Genomic DNA, 14,455 nt, shown 5'->3' with positions numbered 1-14,455 from the left:
TATTCATGTGTATTGAATATCTTAGTCATCTGTTTATTCCATGCTAGGTTATGGTGGAATGTACTTTGTTAAGCATATATGCACTTTAGATTGGTTATTTCTCTATTCTAGCTCAAGTGATGGTCATATGTGAATGTGGCCTTCTCTAGGAAAGACTTGCATAACCATGTTGTCTTATAGGCACATGTGTTGTCTAGATTGACCACCTATCCATTCTAAATCAAGTGATGGTCGTATAATGTTACATGTGTAGATATACACATAGATTGATCATATGCCCAATCTAAGTTCATTTTTTATCTTTATAGTCAGATGTGTTGTCTACATTGACCACCTGTCCATTCTAGGTCAAGTGATGTTCGTATGTTGTTGTATCTTTATTTCTCTACAAAGATTGACCACTTGTCCAGTCCAGACTCATTTTTTCTATATCTTCTATCTATACTTCCCAAGCAAAGCATGCTTGTATGTTATTTCATACACATGTGTATGTTCTTATATAAGTATATATGCACCTATATTGACCACTTGTCCAATCTAGACTCATTTTTTCTATATTTTCTATCTTTATTTTCCTACAAAAGTGTGCGTGTATGTTCTTTTCTCAAAATTAGATTAAGTACGTAATTATGACATGTTTTTCAGGGTAAAAATGTTTCAAGTGAGGACCTCAAATAAGAGAAAAGTAACTACCATTCCAGTCATCATTGACCTTGCTACCAATGATCCTCGTCCATGGTACCTCGATATTTATGGACTACAAGGTGCTCAATATCATAAAGTACATTTTTTTCTTGCATCAAAACAAGATAACAATGTATTTGAGGTTCTAGGCCAAGTAGTTGCAGTAGCTGTATCAACCGTTGAAGGGCATCCTAGCATTGAGTGCATTAACATTCAAGTTCTAGGGAATATAGAGTATTGCATATCTCCAAAGGCATGTTTCGCTCAATGCATGGTAAAAGATAAAGAGGTGACTATGTTCTCTAGAGGTTGGAATGCAAACATGGATCCGACACAGGTGACTGTAGACACTCTTCATGACTCTATTGTCCAAAGTGTGAAGAATAAGAAGCCCTCCACCAAGAGCCCAAGGCCAAAATCTTCTCATCCAAAAGCAAAGAGGGCCAAGGCTCATATTGTTGCAGGGTCCAAAGTGGTGGATGAGTCAAATCTAGATGCTTCACAAGAGGGTACAAGCAACCAGCCTCACTTAAGGTTTGTGGAGCTTGATCATTTAGAGAAAGAGGTTCAAAGAAAAGCGATACTGGAGGCATGGATAAATATTTAGCATATTTTCCATTCAAGTATAGAGAGTATGAAATTCCAGTGACGAATTGTTTTCTTACTCCTAATCGTTATAATTCTCGCCAACTTGACGAGGAGCAGCTAAATAATTGCATGCTTCTCTTTGCTACAAGTGCAAATAGACCTTCATCATGTGCATATTTGATGCCTGTGAAGAATTGTGGTCAAAGGACAGGAATCCCAATGACGCCATCAAAGATTGAAGAAGGCAAGCTAAAAGACTATAGGTATTGGATTCTTGATAGACAACACTCTATATATGCAGCAAAAATGCTGAGAGTTCAAGAAATGAAAAAGGGGGGTAGATTACAAGAGCTCGTGGCATTGTATGCTCAATGAAAGGCCCGCATTGTTGTAGATCCACCTCCACATGTTTCTATCGCTATATCTGCTATTGCAAATGAACAAGAAAAGGCCTTGTATGTGAAGCAACCATACAGTGTCATATTGAAGCACTTACGTGATCAGTGGAAATTTAACGGATGTCCTGCAAGGCCACCACTTGGTGTCGTGGAGGGAACTTCATCTCGCAGCAAATGAGATGTAAGTGATAAATTTCTAATCCCATATCATTTATCTTTTGCACTAGAAACATAGGACACCATGCAAGTTTGATAGTAAATTTTTGATTTCTTTAATTTCTTTGTGTAGGCGTTTTTAAGAATGGCTAGAATATGTGTTGGACCATCGTTTATTACAAAGAAAGCTCACATGGTGATTTATTCTGATACCGTTGTGAGCGGGATGAAAACACACACAGCGCCTCTATAACGACCCGACACACACTCTTGGGAAGATACACACACACACTATGGGGCACCACTCGGCTTACACAACACACCTGGCCGAGACAGGGAACACACCTCTGGAGTGAGAGGAGAGAGACTATCCACTTGCCCACTCCACACAGACACACACACACACACACACACACACACCCAAAAAACTCAGCTCAAAAGAGGAGAATTTCTAATGTTTAGATACAAATGAGCTTGGGCCAACACCAATGGGGCAAACAGCTCACACAATATGGGTAAAATAAGCCAGATACAATCACAAACTGGAGCAGAAACTTCGCTCATAAGAGAAACTTACACAGAAAAACAGCAGGAAAAGAGTGAGGAATTTGGCAAAATGGACAGCGCCATCGCGTCCGGAACGGCCCAAAACCCCAGTCTACAATGTCAAAGTGCTCAAATCCGACCTCGGATGAGCAGTTTACGGCCAAAACAGGCTCCAAAATGAGCAAAAACACAGCTGCGGCTGTTCCTCCTCTCTTCTCCACGTTTTTTCTGGTCTTTTCTCAGTTTTTTCAGTTCCCACACTTAGCTTTTTTAGTTGGGCACCCTTGGCCTTTTAGATGACCTCAAACGGACCCCGAACAGGCCAAAAACTGACCTCGCAGTGCATAGTTGTCACCTTTTTGCATCATCCGCACACCTGGCACTCAGCTTTTTTCCAATAATGCATCTCGCCACCACGTGAAGTGGCCCCCAAAAGTGGTCCTCATGATGACCTTTCTGCATAATTATCACAAGGAAACACCCACGTTGTGTCCGTACTCATCCACGTGCAAATATTGACCCCGTTCGCCCTCCTGACGCCACTAGATGCCATCTGACGCACCTGCTGACCTCACGTCGTCGGCCCGCGGATAGCTTCCTCGAGAAGTTTTACGCGCTACCAACTCCTCCTTATTGTAGAAAAACACAATGGTAACAGTAACGATGAAAATCGATGCACTATGTACATGGTGTCCTACCTGTACACATGTGGGCCCCACGTAACCACCTGGCTCTGGAAAATGGGCAATACTTTATTTGATGCACCATGCATGGGTATGTACATATGCGCAATCCCTTGCTCCAAAAAACTCCTGACATAATTTGCCCATCCCCTAGCCTGCTAGATCATTCATGATCAGCAGCAGCAAAGAGAGATATGAGACTCGCCGCATCACAAGTCTCCTCATCCTTCACCAACATTTCTTGCTCCACCGACAACTCATCTTGTTCCACCATCATCAATCTAGCATGATACAATTTAAGACGCAATCCATTTACCCTTGACTTATGTAGAACACCATCCAGGTTAGCCAGCTGATATGTGCCATTTGGAAAACACTCTACTACCTTGAAAGGGCCTTCCCACTTAATTTGAAACTTCTTTTGGAAGGTGTTGTCCAGCTTACTGTTGTAGCGCAAAACCAAGTCATGTTGCTTGATACCCTTACTTTTGACCTTTTCATTTATCTTTGTCAAAGCCTTATCCTGCATCTGCCCATAATGCTCCAATGCGCTCATCCTATCCAACTGGACCTCTTGTAACTGCAAGAGCCTCTCTTTGAATGCATCACTAGGCCGCCCAAGAAACTTCTCTAACATCTTGACCGCAGGCAACTCTACCTCCACAGGCAATAGTGCTTCCTTTCCATACACCAAATGAAATGGAGTAAACCCTGTACCTGTCTTCACCGAAGTACGGTAAGCCCATAATGCACTAGGCAATTCCAAATCCCAATTCTTTCCTTGGTGCTCTGTCACTTTCGAAAGAATCTGTACCAACTCACCATTGAATCTTTCATTCAAGCCATTACACTGCGGGTAATAAGGAGTGGTATGCTGGTGCCTAATCTTCATCTTTGCACATAAAAAATCTAGCAGTTTAGCTCTAAAGCCAGGCCCCTTATCTGAAAGTAACTCCAGTGGCACCCCAAACTTGCAACATATTTCATCATACACAAATTTTGCCACATCCTTTGCAGTGATCTGTTTTACTGCTATAGCCTCTGCCCATCTAGAGAGATAGTCCACTGCCGTCAAAATATAGCTTTTGCCCCTGCTTGTGATAGGTAACGGGCCTATTGCATCAATTCCCCACTTTTCAAACACATCAAACGCCATAATGGTTTTTCGTAGCTCTGGCTTCAACACTCTCTTCCCAAATGATTGACACCTATTGCAAGACCTACACCAATGGTGAACATCCTTGTGCAAACTAGGCCATACATACCCCTCTTGCAAAATCTTATGCAAGGTGATCTTTAGAGCAAAATGGCCACCACATGCGCCTTCGTGATTCTCTTCCAACACTCTGTAAAGCTCCTCCCGCCAAGGTACACGTCTCAACACGAGATCAGCCCCTTTCATGTATAAGACATCACCAATCAATTTGTACCTGTATGCTCTACGCACAAAGCCATACTTCTTAGACTTCTGAATCTCCTTTGGAATGATTCCTGTTAGCAAAAACTCCTCTTCTTGAGCCAAACTTTCCCGGCCATGATAAAGAGGTAAAGTGGTCCTCAACACAAATAGCTCCCCAATCATGCCTTGAGCTGCTTCACGTGCCTCTCCATTTAGAGCACGTTCAATGTGTCTGATACTCCATGCTTCAAACTTTTTTAACAGGCCTTTAATTCTGAAGCACATTTCCTTCAATGAGGTGTTCTTGCTCTTCCACACACCCAACACTTGCTTCACCACTAACAAGGCATCACCTTTTATGCTCAACCTTCGAGCCCCATGCTTCAAACAAATGTGTAATCCGGCTTCCAATGTAGCATATTCAGCCTCATTGTTACTATGCGCATCCAATTTGAACCCTCTCTTGCATACTAGCTTCCCCTCTGGATCATAAAGTGCTATACCCCCTGAAGCTGCATCATGGCTCTTTCTGTATGAACCATCAAAGAACAACACATGTGCATTGCTGATCTGTGGCACTTCTTCAACTACCTTTCTCACCACCTCTTCCTTAACAATAAGGGGATTCTCCTTGTAGGTCAACAAATCAGCTAGGGTAGCCCTTGTACTATCTTCCACTAGAAAAGAGAACTCAAACTCTTGCAGCTCAATTACCCATTTCTTCACCACATTTGACATGTTAATACCATTAATTAACTGTGGCAAAAAGGCATAACTCGTCAAGAAAACAAAAGGCCGTGGTAGCAAGTAATGACGAAATCGTCGACAAGCAAATATTACACTAGCCATCACTAGCTCTACTTCCGATAACTTTCTCTCCGCTACCAACTTCACTCGGCTTGCACAATACACTGGCCTCATATAATGGCTGCCCTTCCCCTTTTGCAATAGCATGGCTCCAATGGCATCATCCCCTACTGATGGATTTACATAAAAAACTTTCTCCCAATCAGGAGCCTGCATGGCTGACAACCCCCCTAACACCTCTTTCACCTCTTGAAACACTTCTTCACACTTGTCATCCCATTGCAATGGATCATGCTTTGCCACTTGTTGTAATGGATAAAGAAGCTGCGAAGACAATGGAATAAACCGTGCCATGTACTTCACTTTGTGTATAAAGGTTGCCAATTGCTTCGTACTCATAGGTGATGGAAGAAGAATAATAGACTTCACCTTATCTGGATCAGCCTCAATGCCATTTTCTGACACCATATGGCCCAATAACTTCACCCTTGGCTGTGCTAGATGACATTTCTTTGGATTTAGTTGTCCTCCACATTCATCATATCGAGCCAATACCATCTGCAACTTCTCATGATGCTCAGCCCTACTGCTATAGACACAGAAGTCGTCCATAAAAGCCTTAACACAACTACCAATGAATGGTTCCAGCACCCAATTTGCTCTTTCTTGATAGAAAGATGGTCCATTTGACAACCCAAATGGCAATACTGTGTAGCAATAGCAGCCCCATGGCGTAATAAAAGTTGTCTTTGTGCGGTCTTTAAGAGCAATCTTCAATTGAAAATAGCCTGAAAAACCATCACACACACTGTACCTCTCATAACCTGCCACTGAATCCAAGATCTGATCGATGAATGGAAGAGGATATGGGTTCTTCTTAGTGGCTGCGTTTAAGGGTTTAAAATCCACACAAATTCTCCACTTCCCATCCTTCTTTGGACTGACTACTACTGGACTCACCCATTCTGTGGTCTCCACTGGAACTATGAACCCTGCCTTCAATAACTTGTCCACCTCTACCCGCAAGGCTTCCATTTGCTCTTGACCCATCCTTCTTAGCCTTTGCCGCACTGGCTTAGCACCTTCATTCAGCTCTATATGCATCTCTTCACCCTTGAACCCTCTGATCTCTTCATATGAAGTAATGAACAAATCAGGAAAACTAGCCAGCATATGCAAATATATATCCTTCTCCATAGCTGAGAGGTCTCCACTAATCATTTGCGTCATTAATTCCTGCTTCTTTGACAACTCAACTTTGGTTTGCATCAGCCCTTCAATCACTTCATAAGGCCCTTCACTTTCATCTTCAACTTCCTTCGCAAATGCGACTAAACCAATCTCCTGGATTTCTTTGTCCATCAAAAGAAATGCAACATCAACATCCTCATCACTGCTGGTAGTGCTATCACTATCCTCATCTGTCACCGTGGAAGAGTCTTCATCACTAGACTCATCCTCATCTTCATAAAGCTCCTCTAATCGTTTCCTTGTGTCCATATTATAAAGCTTCTTGGTACCTGTCTTTCCATAGAGGCTAATCGTACCATGTCGCCAATCTTGAACAGCTCCCACTGCACGTAACCATGGTCTGCCCAGTATAATAGGATATGCTCCCAACCCTGCTGGCATCACATGAAAATCAACCACTGCCTTTGCATCATATGCCTCCACTTCTAAGCTCTTTACAACACCCAAGCATTTTACTTTTTGATGGTTTGCCAATCTGATCCGAAAACCTGACACCCCAGCCACTGTGAGACCCATCTTCTCAACGCATGAGTGTGTTATGACGCATATTTGGGCTCCGCCATCCACATAACCTTGTCCCAAATTTTTCCTTTTATGCCACACATCTACTATTGGACAAATGTCTGGTAGCTCGTCCATTGCCAACACCTTCACTGAACCTCTCTCTGGCTCTTTCTCCATTGGGTTAACCATCCTCTTCCACTGTCGCTTTAGCTTAGGCACCATCTCTATAAGCTGCCCAAAAGTAACATCTGCCTTCCTGCTCGTCAGATCCTCCTTCAAGTCATAGCTTAATTGCCCATCCCCTAGTGGAAAATCTGAAACATGAAACTTTCGACGAGCTCTCCTTTTCCTCTTGGCCTTGACATCCTCGCCTTCATGGCTCTTTCCTTTCTTCTTACTAGGACCTGGGGCACTTCTTCCTTCCTTTTCCTCTGTGGTCCTCTTCCCAATAGGCATCACTAATGTATCCTCTAGCTTTGATGCCTTCTCCAAGGTGACTACACTTAGCACTTTTGTCTTCCCTTTTTCCTCCTGGGTCAGTCCACTGGTTCCTTCGTCTCCCTTAATTTCGATGCCATAATCATTTGACCTAGTTAGCACCTGTCTTGGCAATGGATACATGTCTCCCCCCATCCTTGGTGGCTTATCACATTGCGGGCTGATGTGACCCAACTCTCCACAATTATAACATGTGGGCGTCTGCCTCCAAAACCTACTATTACTTTGTCCAGCACCATTCCTAGGTCTTTCTTCACCTCCTGGCTGATTTGCAAACCGCCCTCGACCTCGATTATTTCCCACTTGACCTAGCATGTTTAGGCTGAGATTCTTCATCAGATCAACCACTTGCCTCATGTCTTGCCTTAGGCCATCATCTTGCATTGCTGTAGTGACCAATGCTGGCATAACCTGAGTAGTAACAGGAACCACTGGTTCATGATGAACCCCTGACATGCGCCCTTGTAAAGACTCTATAGGCTGAAATTCAGACCTCATTGGCAAAGACTCCACCCCTAACTGGCTCATTTTCCTCAGCTTCCACTCTTTGTTCCTTGCTACCTCTAGTGCATCTTCATATGTCCTAGGCTTCTTTAGCTCCACTCTCCAACGTATATTCTCCCAAAGACCAGCCAAGAACCTGTCCTTCTTCATCATGTCAGGCGGGGGTACCTGTGGTGCTAAAGCCTTGCACATTCGCTCCCATGCCAATGAAAACTTACGTATGTACGCATCTACTGGCTCACCTTCCTTTTGCACCAAAGCCTGTACTTCTTGCCACACTTTGTCAGGGTCTTCTATCTTCACAAACTCCACTTCCAATCCATGCCTTAGATTGTCCCAACTCAATCTTATAGGTGGATCAGCCATACGCAACTCCTCTTCAAATGCTTTGGACCAAGCTCGTGCATCACTCTTCAAACAAATTTGGAGAAGGCGTAACATTTGCGTAGGGTCATGAATCTGGTTGCTAATGCAGGCAACCTCCATCTTTTCCAAAAATTCTTCCACATCTTCATCACTTCTTCCATGAAACTCGGGATAAGAGAAAGCCATGGCTACCCAAATTATGATGCTTTGAGAACCCCTTCGAACACACGTGCAAGAACCCAAAACTTTTCACTTCCCAATCCCCAGAAACTTCAATGGAGCTCAACTTTAGATAAGGACAAACACATGCACATCAAATGAGTTTTCATAGTTGATCATCGGAATGACAACAGGCAAAGGACATTCCAGGATCTCTCTCAATCTTCTTGGCCCAAACATAAAGACTATGCGCTGCTAGAAAAAGATCTTCCTGGACACATGAACATTAATCTGAATTCTTTGCGTTAAATGAAAAGGAGTGAACTGAGGGCCATTTTGATCATCCATTAAAGCCAACCATGAAGCTCCCAAGAAGGCACACCTGACTCAACCTCTGATTTTGCCAAAATTTCAGCAGCATAACAACATAAATGGCTCAAAATACCAAAAAACCAGCCATCATAACTTGGGAAAATTTCGACAGAGTTTCCCCAGAAGTAGAGCAGTAGGAACCCAAAATATAGACTGTCTATGTATGCATAAACTGTCAACAATAGAACCCGAGCATCAAGTAGGACTCACTAGTACATAGCCTATGGCGAGGTCACAAAAAGGGTGCTCCAGCTACCTGTATCACCGAAAGGATCTCCACATTTGAGAATCCCCCAGCTCAATAAAAACCTCACGCTATCGACCCTCACACGAAAGCTAATGCAAATCGCGTATAGTCAAGTCTCAGAAATGACTATCTTCCAGACCAAGTCTCAGAAATGGCTGGGACTGCCAAATAAAACCATATATGGCTCCACAAAGGCGTACAATGGCAGTTTCCACAAGTAACGTACAATCCAACAGACAATGCGCTCAAATAGGCGCCAAGTGATGCATTCCCACAACAACTGCAAGTGACATCACTGTACTCCAGCTACCTGTACCTGTGTGAATCACCTGTACCTGTCCCTGTAACCTGTAACCTGTAATCTTCAACCTGTAATCTTCAACCTGTAATCTGCAATCCCGAAGCTCGAAGCTCGAAGCTCGAAGCAGAAGGTACTCGAAGAAGATCCTCCGTGGGGGCGCCAAAAGAATGTGAGCGGGATGAAAACACACACAGCGCCTCTATAACGACCCGACACACACTCTTGGGAAGATACACACACACACTATGGGGCACCACTCGGCTTACACAACACACCTGGCCGAGACAGGGAACACACCTCTGGAGTGAGAGGAGAGAGACTATCCACTTGCCCACTCCACACAGACACACACACACACACACACACACCCAAAAAACTCAGCTCAAAAGAGGAGAATTTCTAATGTTTAGATACAAATGAGCTTGGGCCAACACCAATGGGGCAAACAGCTCACACAATATGGGTAAAATAAGCCAGATACAATCACAAACTGGAGCAGAAACTTCGCTCATAAGAGAAACTTACACAGAAAAACAGCAGGAAAAGAGTGAGGAATTTGGCAAAATGGACAGCGCCATCGCGTCCGGAACGGCCCAAAACCCCAGTCTACAATGTCAAAGTGCTCAAATCCGACCTCGGATGAGCAGTTTACGGCCAAAACAGGCTCCAAAATGAGCAAAAACACAGCTGCGGCTGTTCCTCCTCTCTTCTCCACGTTTTTTCTGGTCTTTTCTCAGTTTTTTCAGTTCCCACACTTAGCTTTTTTAGTTGGGCACCCTTGGCCTTTTAGATGACCTCAAACGGACCCCGAACAGGCCAAAAACTGACCTCGCAGTGCATAGTTGTCACCTTTTTGCATCATCCGCACACCTGGCACTCAGCTTTTTTCCAATAATGCATCTCGCCACCACGTGAAGTGGCCCCCAAAAGTGGTCCTCATGATGACCTTTCTGCATAATTATCACAAGGAAACACCCACGTTGTGTCCGTACTCATCCACGTGCAAATATTGACCCCGTTCGCCCTCCTGACGCCACTAGATGCCATCTGACGCACCTGCTGACCTCACGTCGTCGGCCCGCGGATAGCTTCCTCGAGAAGTTTTACGCGCTACCAACTCCTCCTTATTGTAGAAAAACACAATGGTAACAGTAACGATGAAAATCGATGCACTATGTACATGGTGTCCTACCTGTACACATGTGGGCCCCACGTAACCACCTGGCTCTGGAAAATGGGCAATACTTTATTTGATGCACCATGCATGGGTATGTACATATGCGCAATCCCTTGCTCCAAAAAACTCCTGACACCGTCTTTAATGAATGGCTAGATATTATAATAGAATTGGAAAAAGGGAATAATAAACCAAGTGCCACAATATTTAGGTATCTAGCTGGTTTGGATGAAGAAGAGGTTAAGAAGCTACAAACAGAAATAAGAGATGGCACAATTGTGTTATCAAAGGGCATAAAGGACACAGACATCGTGGACATGCTTGAAAGAATCAAACAACTCAAGCAAGATCATATCATTAAAGATGCCTTTCTTGAGGAGTTTTACTCTCTCAATGAAGATGCAAAGTGCAATACTTGGGAGGATCTTGTCTTGATGTATACAATCAATGATGTTGTGTATATGAAGTTTCTTCAGCTTTGTGATATATGGATCAAGACACAATTAACGTGAGGAATGAAGAAGATTGACTTTCCAGAGAGTGCAAGAAAGTATGTTGAGTGGACAATCAATCTACACAATAAGCAAGTAAAAGCAACATATGTTCCTTGGAGGATTTATGTGGTAAACCTTTATATTGAAGGTTCTTCATACTTGGAGCGTCACCTTTGCAACCCAATGCCCATAGGACTTTGTATATTGGACAGATCAGAGGCCTTTAAGAGCAACACACATTGGCCTGAGGATCGATACAAAGATCTCTTGAATGGGATGATGTCCATCAGTGGAGGTTCAGAAGAATCACACTATGTGCTTCTTGCTTTCTTGAACATGACAGATTTTGTGCAGTTGCAGAACGCTTTGAATCATATGAAGGACATAATGCGACAACAGAGTGTTGGAGTTCTACATCATGAAAGAGAAGCGTTTTATGCTGGGTCCATACAGTTCTTCTCTATTTTGGTCCTTTTGGAAAAAAGTGATGCATCTAGTGGACTTGCAACAACTCTTGATCCAGGAGAATCTACCACCATACTTGATGCAGGGCTACTTAATATCAATTTTCAAACTGTGCAGCATCTATCGGACAAGGATTTCTTGAGATTTAAGAAGAAAATTCTTGTCAAGCAATTTACCAAGAAGTATTGCACAGAAGGATCCAAGCTAGTGGAATTATTCAGTGATGGCTATATAACAGAGATTGGTCTTGAAGAGAAGAAAGAAGTTGTAGCCACAGTGGAGAACATTAAGGATCAGAAGAATCTAGAATCACGGATTTGAGAATTTGTGACATTGCATGATGACATCAAGCAGTGGGCAGGACTTCAGGTCAATCAAGTAGAGCACCCAGTTGAGCACGAAAGCGACATGGTGGAAAGGATGAGTGAAGGCAACTTTTCCGTCAAAGATTTTTTAAATCTTGAAGCAAGTATGTATTAACTTGGAAACCATCACATCCATTTCATTGTTTCTTTTGTGGTTTGAACTTGTTAGATCTATTATAAAGATGACTTGAAAGCTTCAAATATCTTCAATATATCCTTTTGGTTAAATTTAGTTTTTTTCATTCCTTTAAAAATCTTATGTCTATATTTAGGTTGACTGAAAAAGACAGATAAAAAGTTCTCTTTTTGAACTAATTGATGTTCTATTTTTTATACATCAAAGTATTTGAGTGATGGTTCCATTGTGCCATGATCAACTTTAGATTGGTCACTTGTAATGAACCTCTAATGGGCAAGTGGTCAATTTAGGTGCACATACAGACACGTAACAACACATGACCCTCACCTGACCTAGAATGGACAAGTGGCCAATCTAGGCAACACATATTCAAATGTAACAACATATGATCATTACCTAGCCTAGAATTGACACGTGTTCAATCTAGATAACACATGTGACTAATAAAGAACATTGTTATGTGTGTCTTTTGTAAAGAAGAACACATTCACATATCACCATCACTTGACCTAGAATAGACAAGTGGCCAATGAGAAGTGCACATATGCAGAACAAAGTACATTCCACCATCACCTAGATTAGAATAAACAGATGGATAAGATACACAATATAAATGAATATAAAATAGCATACAAGCATGATTTTCTTAGGAAAGAGAGATGGGAAATATATCAAAAATGAACCTAGAATGGACAGGTGGTCAATCTAAGGGCACAAATACACATGTAACAACATATGTCCATCACCTAACCTAGAATGGATAGGTGGCCAATCTAGACAACACATGTGACTATTAAAGAACATAATTACACATGTCTTTCATAGAAAGGACACATTCAAATATGACACGATCTGACCTAGAATGGACAAGTGACCACACTTTACTAATGTAGACAACAACATGTTATAAAAACTCGAAAGATGGCCAATCTCGAGAAAACCACATGTGTTTTGATGTCTTGATTTCCACAATACTAGCCTTATCAAGAATGGATAGATGGCCAATCTACAAAAAAAATCATGTTTCTTTACTAAGAATGGTCAAATGGCCATTCTAGAGTGTAATGCTTTTTTTAATCAAAAGAGATGGACAATCTAGCAAGAACTAAGCTAGAATGGACATGTGGTCAATCTAGAGAGCATGTACGCATAGGAGTCACCATATTAGAATCACCTAACCTAGAATGGAGATGTGGCCAATCTAGATAGCACATGTAACAGTAAAACAACACAAACTAAGAAAGAACAATTACATGCGGAACATGTGTCCGAAGATGTTGGTTCAAGCAATAAATTATAGTATCCTTCTAATCTAGTATGGATACACATGTTTTTTCAGAAAATGGGCACACTCATATATGAACATCATCTAACCTAGATCCAAGTGAACCATATTCAATAAAGTGCTCTATAGAGTGCACCCTAATTTAAGGGGACTCAAAGCTTTGATGAACTAAATTGTTTGTAGAAAAGTTATCTTCTTACTATAGCATGTTTTGAAGTTTTTTATATATGACCATCACGTGACCTAGAATGGACACGTGGCCAATCTAGGAATCACATATGCACATAATAACAACATAAGATCATCACTTGACCTGGAAGGGACAAGTGGACAATCTAGGAAACAATATGCACATGTAACAACATATGACCATTAGTTGATCTAGAATGGACACATGGCCAATCTATGCAACACATGTGACTATTAAAGAACATAGTTATGTGTTTTTTTTTTAAAGAACACATTTACATATGACCATCACTTGACGTAGAATGGACAGGTGTCGAATCTGAATTACACATATGCAAAACAAAGTACATCCCAACATAATCTAATCTAGAATGGATAGATGGCTAAGACACACAATACACATAAATATAAAAGAACATACATGCATGCTTTTCTTAGAGAAGAGATGGAAAATCTAGAAAACAAATGAACTTGGAATGGACAGGTGGTCAATTTAGGGGCATATATGCATGTGGTCAATTTCATGTAGTTCATCTAGGCCAGGTGATGGCCAATTTCATGTAATTCATCTAGGTCAGGTGATGGTCAATTGTAGCTTTAACAAACTAATGTTTTTTGTAGACAAGTTATCTTCTTACTATAGCATGTTTTTAAGTTCTTTATATATGTCCACCACTTGACCTAATATGGACAAGTGGCTAATCTAGGCAACACATATGCACACGTAACAACATATGACCATCACGTGACCTATAATGGACAAGTGGCCAATCTACGCAACACATGTAACATTTATGAAGATTACCTAACCTAGAATGGACAGATAGAAAATCTAGGCAACACATGTGAGTATTAAAGAACATATATTCACATATAAC

General features: G+C 41.9%; 2 protein-coding genes across 2 annotated transcripts; both read left to right on the top strand.

Annotated features, from left to right (window-relative positions):
- The first annotated feature begins 652 nt into the window (after window positions 1-652).
- LOC147462250 (uncharacterized) lies at window positions 653-1,291 on the top strand. The gene has a single exon (XM_086503004.1). It carries the CDS (start codon window positions 653-655, stop codon window positions 1,289-1,291), a length of 639 nt encoding a protein of 212 aa, XP_086359130.1.
- Window positions 1,292-11,470: 10,179 nt separating this feature from the next.
- On the top strand, window positions 11,471-11,920 carry LOC147462249 (uncharacterized). The gene has a single exon (XM_086503002.1). It carries the CDS (start codon window positions 11,471-11,473, stop codon window positions 11,918-11,920), a length of 450 nt encoding a protein of 149 aa, XP_086359128.1.
- The last annotated feature ends 2,535 nt before the right edge of the window (window positions 11,921-14,455 follow it).

This window comes from Adiantum capillus-veneris, chromosome 3 (genome assembly GCF_014529385.1).
Source record: "Adiantum capillus-veneris isolate H3 chromosome 3, ASM1452938v2, whole genome shotgun sequence".
NCBI lineage: Eukaryota > Viridiplantae > Streptophyta > Polypodiopsida > Polypodiales > Pteridaceae > Adiantum > Adiantum capillus-veneris.
Note: the sequence above shows the minus strand (reverse complement) of the source record. Positions and strands in the feature narration are given on the sequence as shown.

What these genes read in the sequence shown, in the direction of transcription:
- LOC147462249 (XM_086503002.1), top strand. Translation starts at nt 11,471, where the DNA reads ATGACAGATTTTGTGCAGTTGCAGAACGCTTTGAATCATATGAAGGAC.
- LOC147462250 (XM_086503004.1), top strand. Translation starts at nt 653, where the DNA reads ATGTTTCAAGTGAGGACCTCAAATAAGAGAAAAGTAACTACCATTCCA.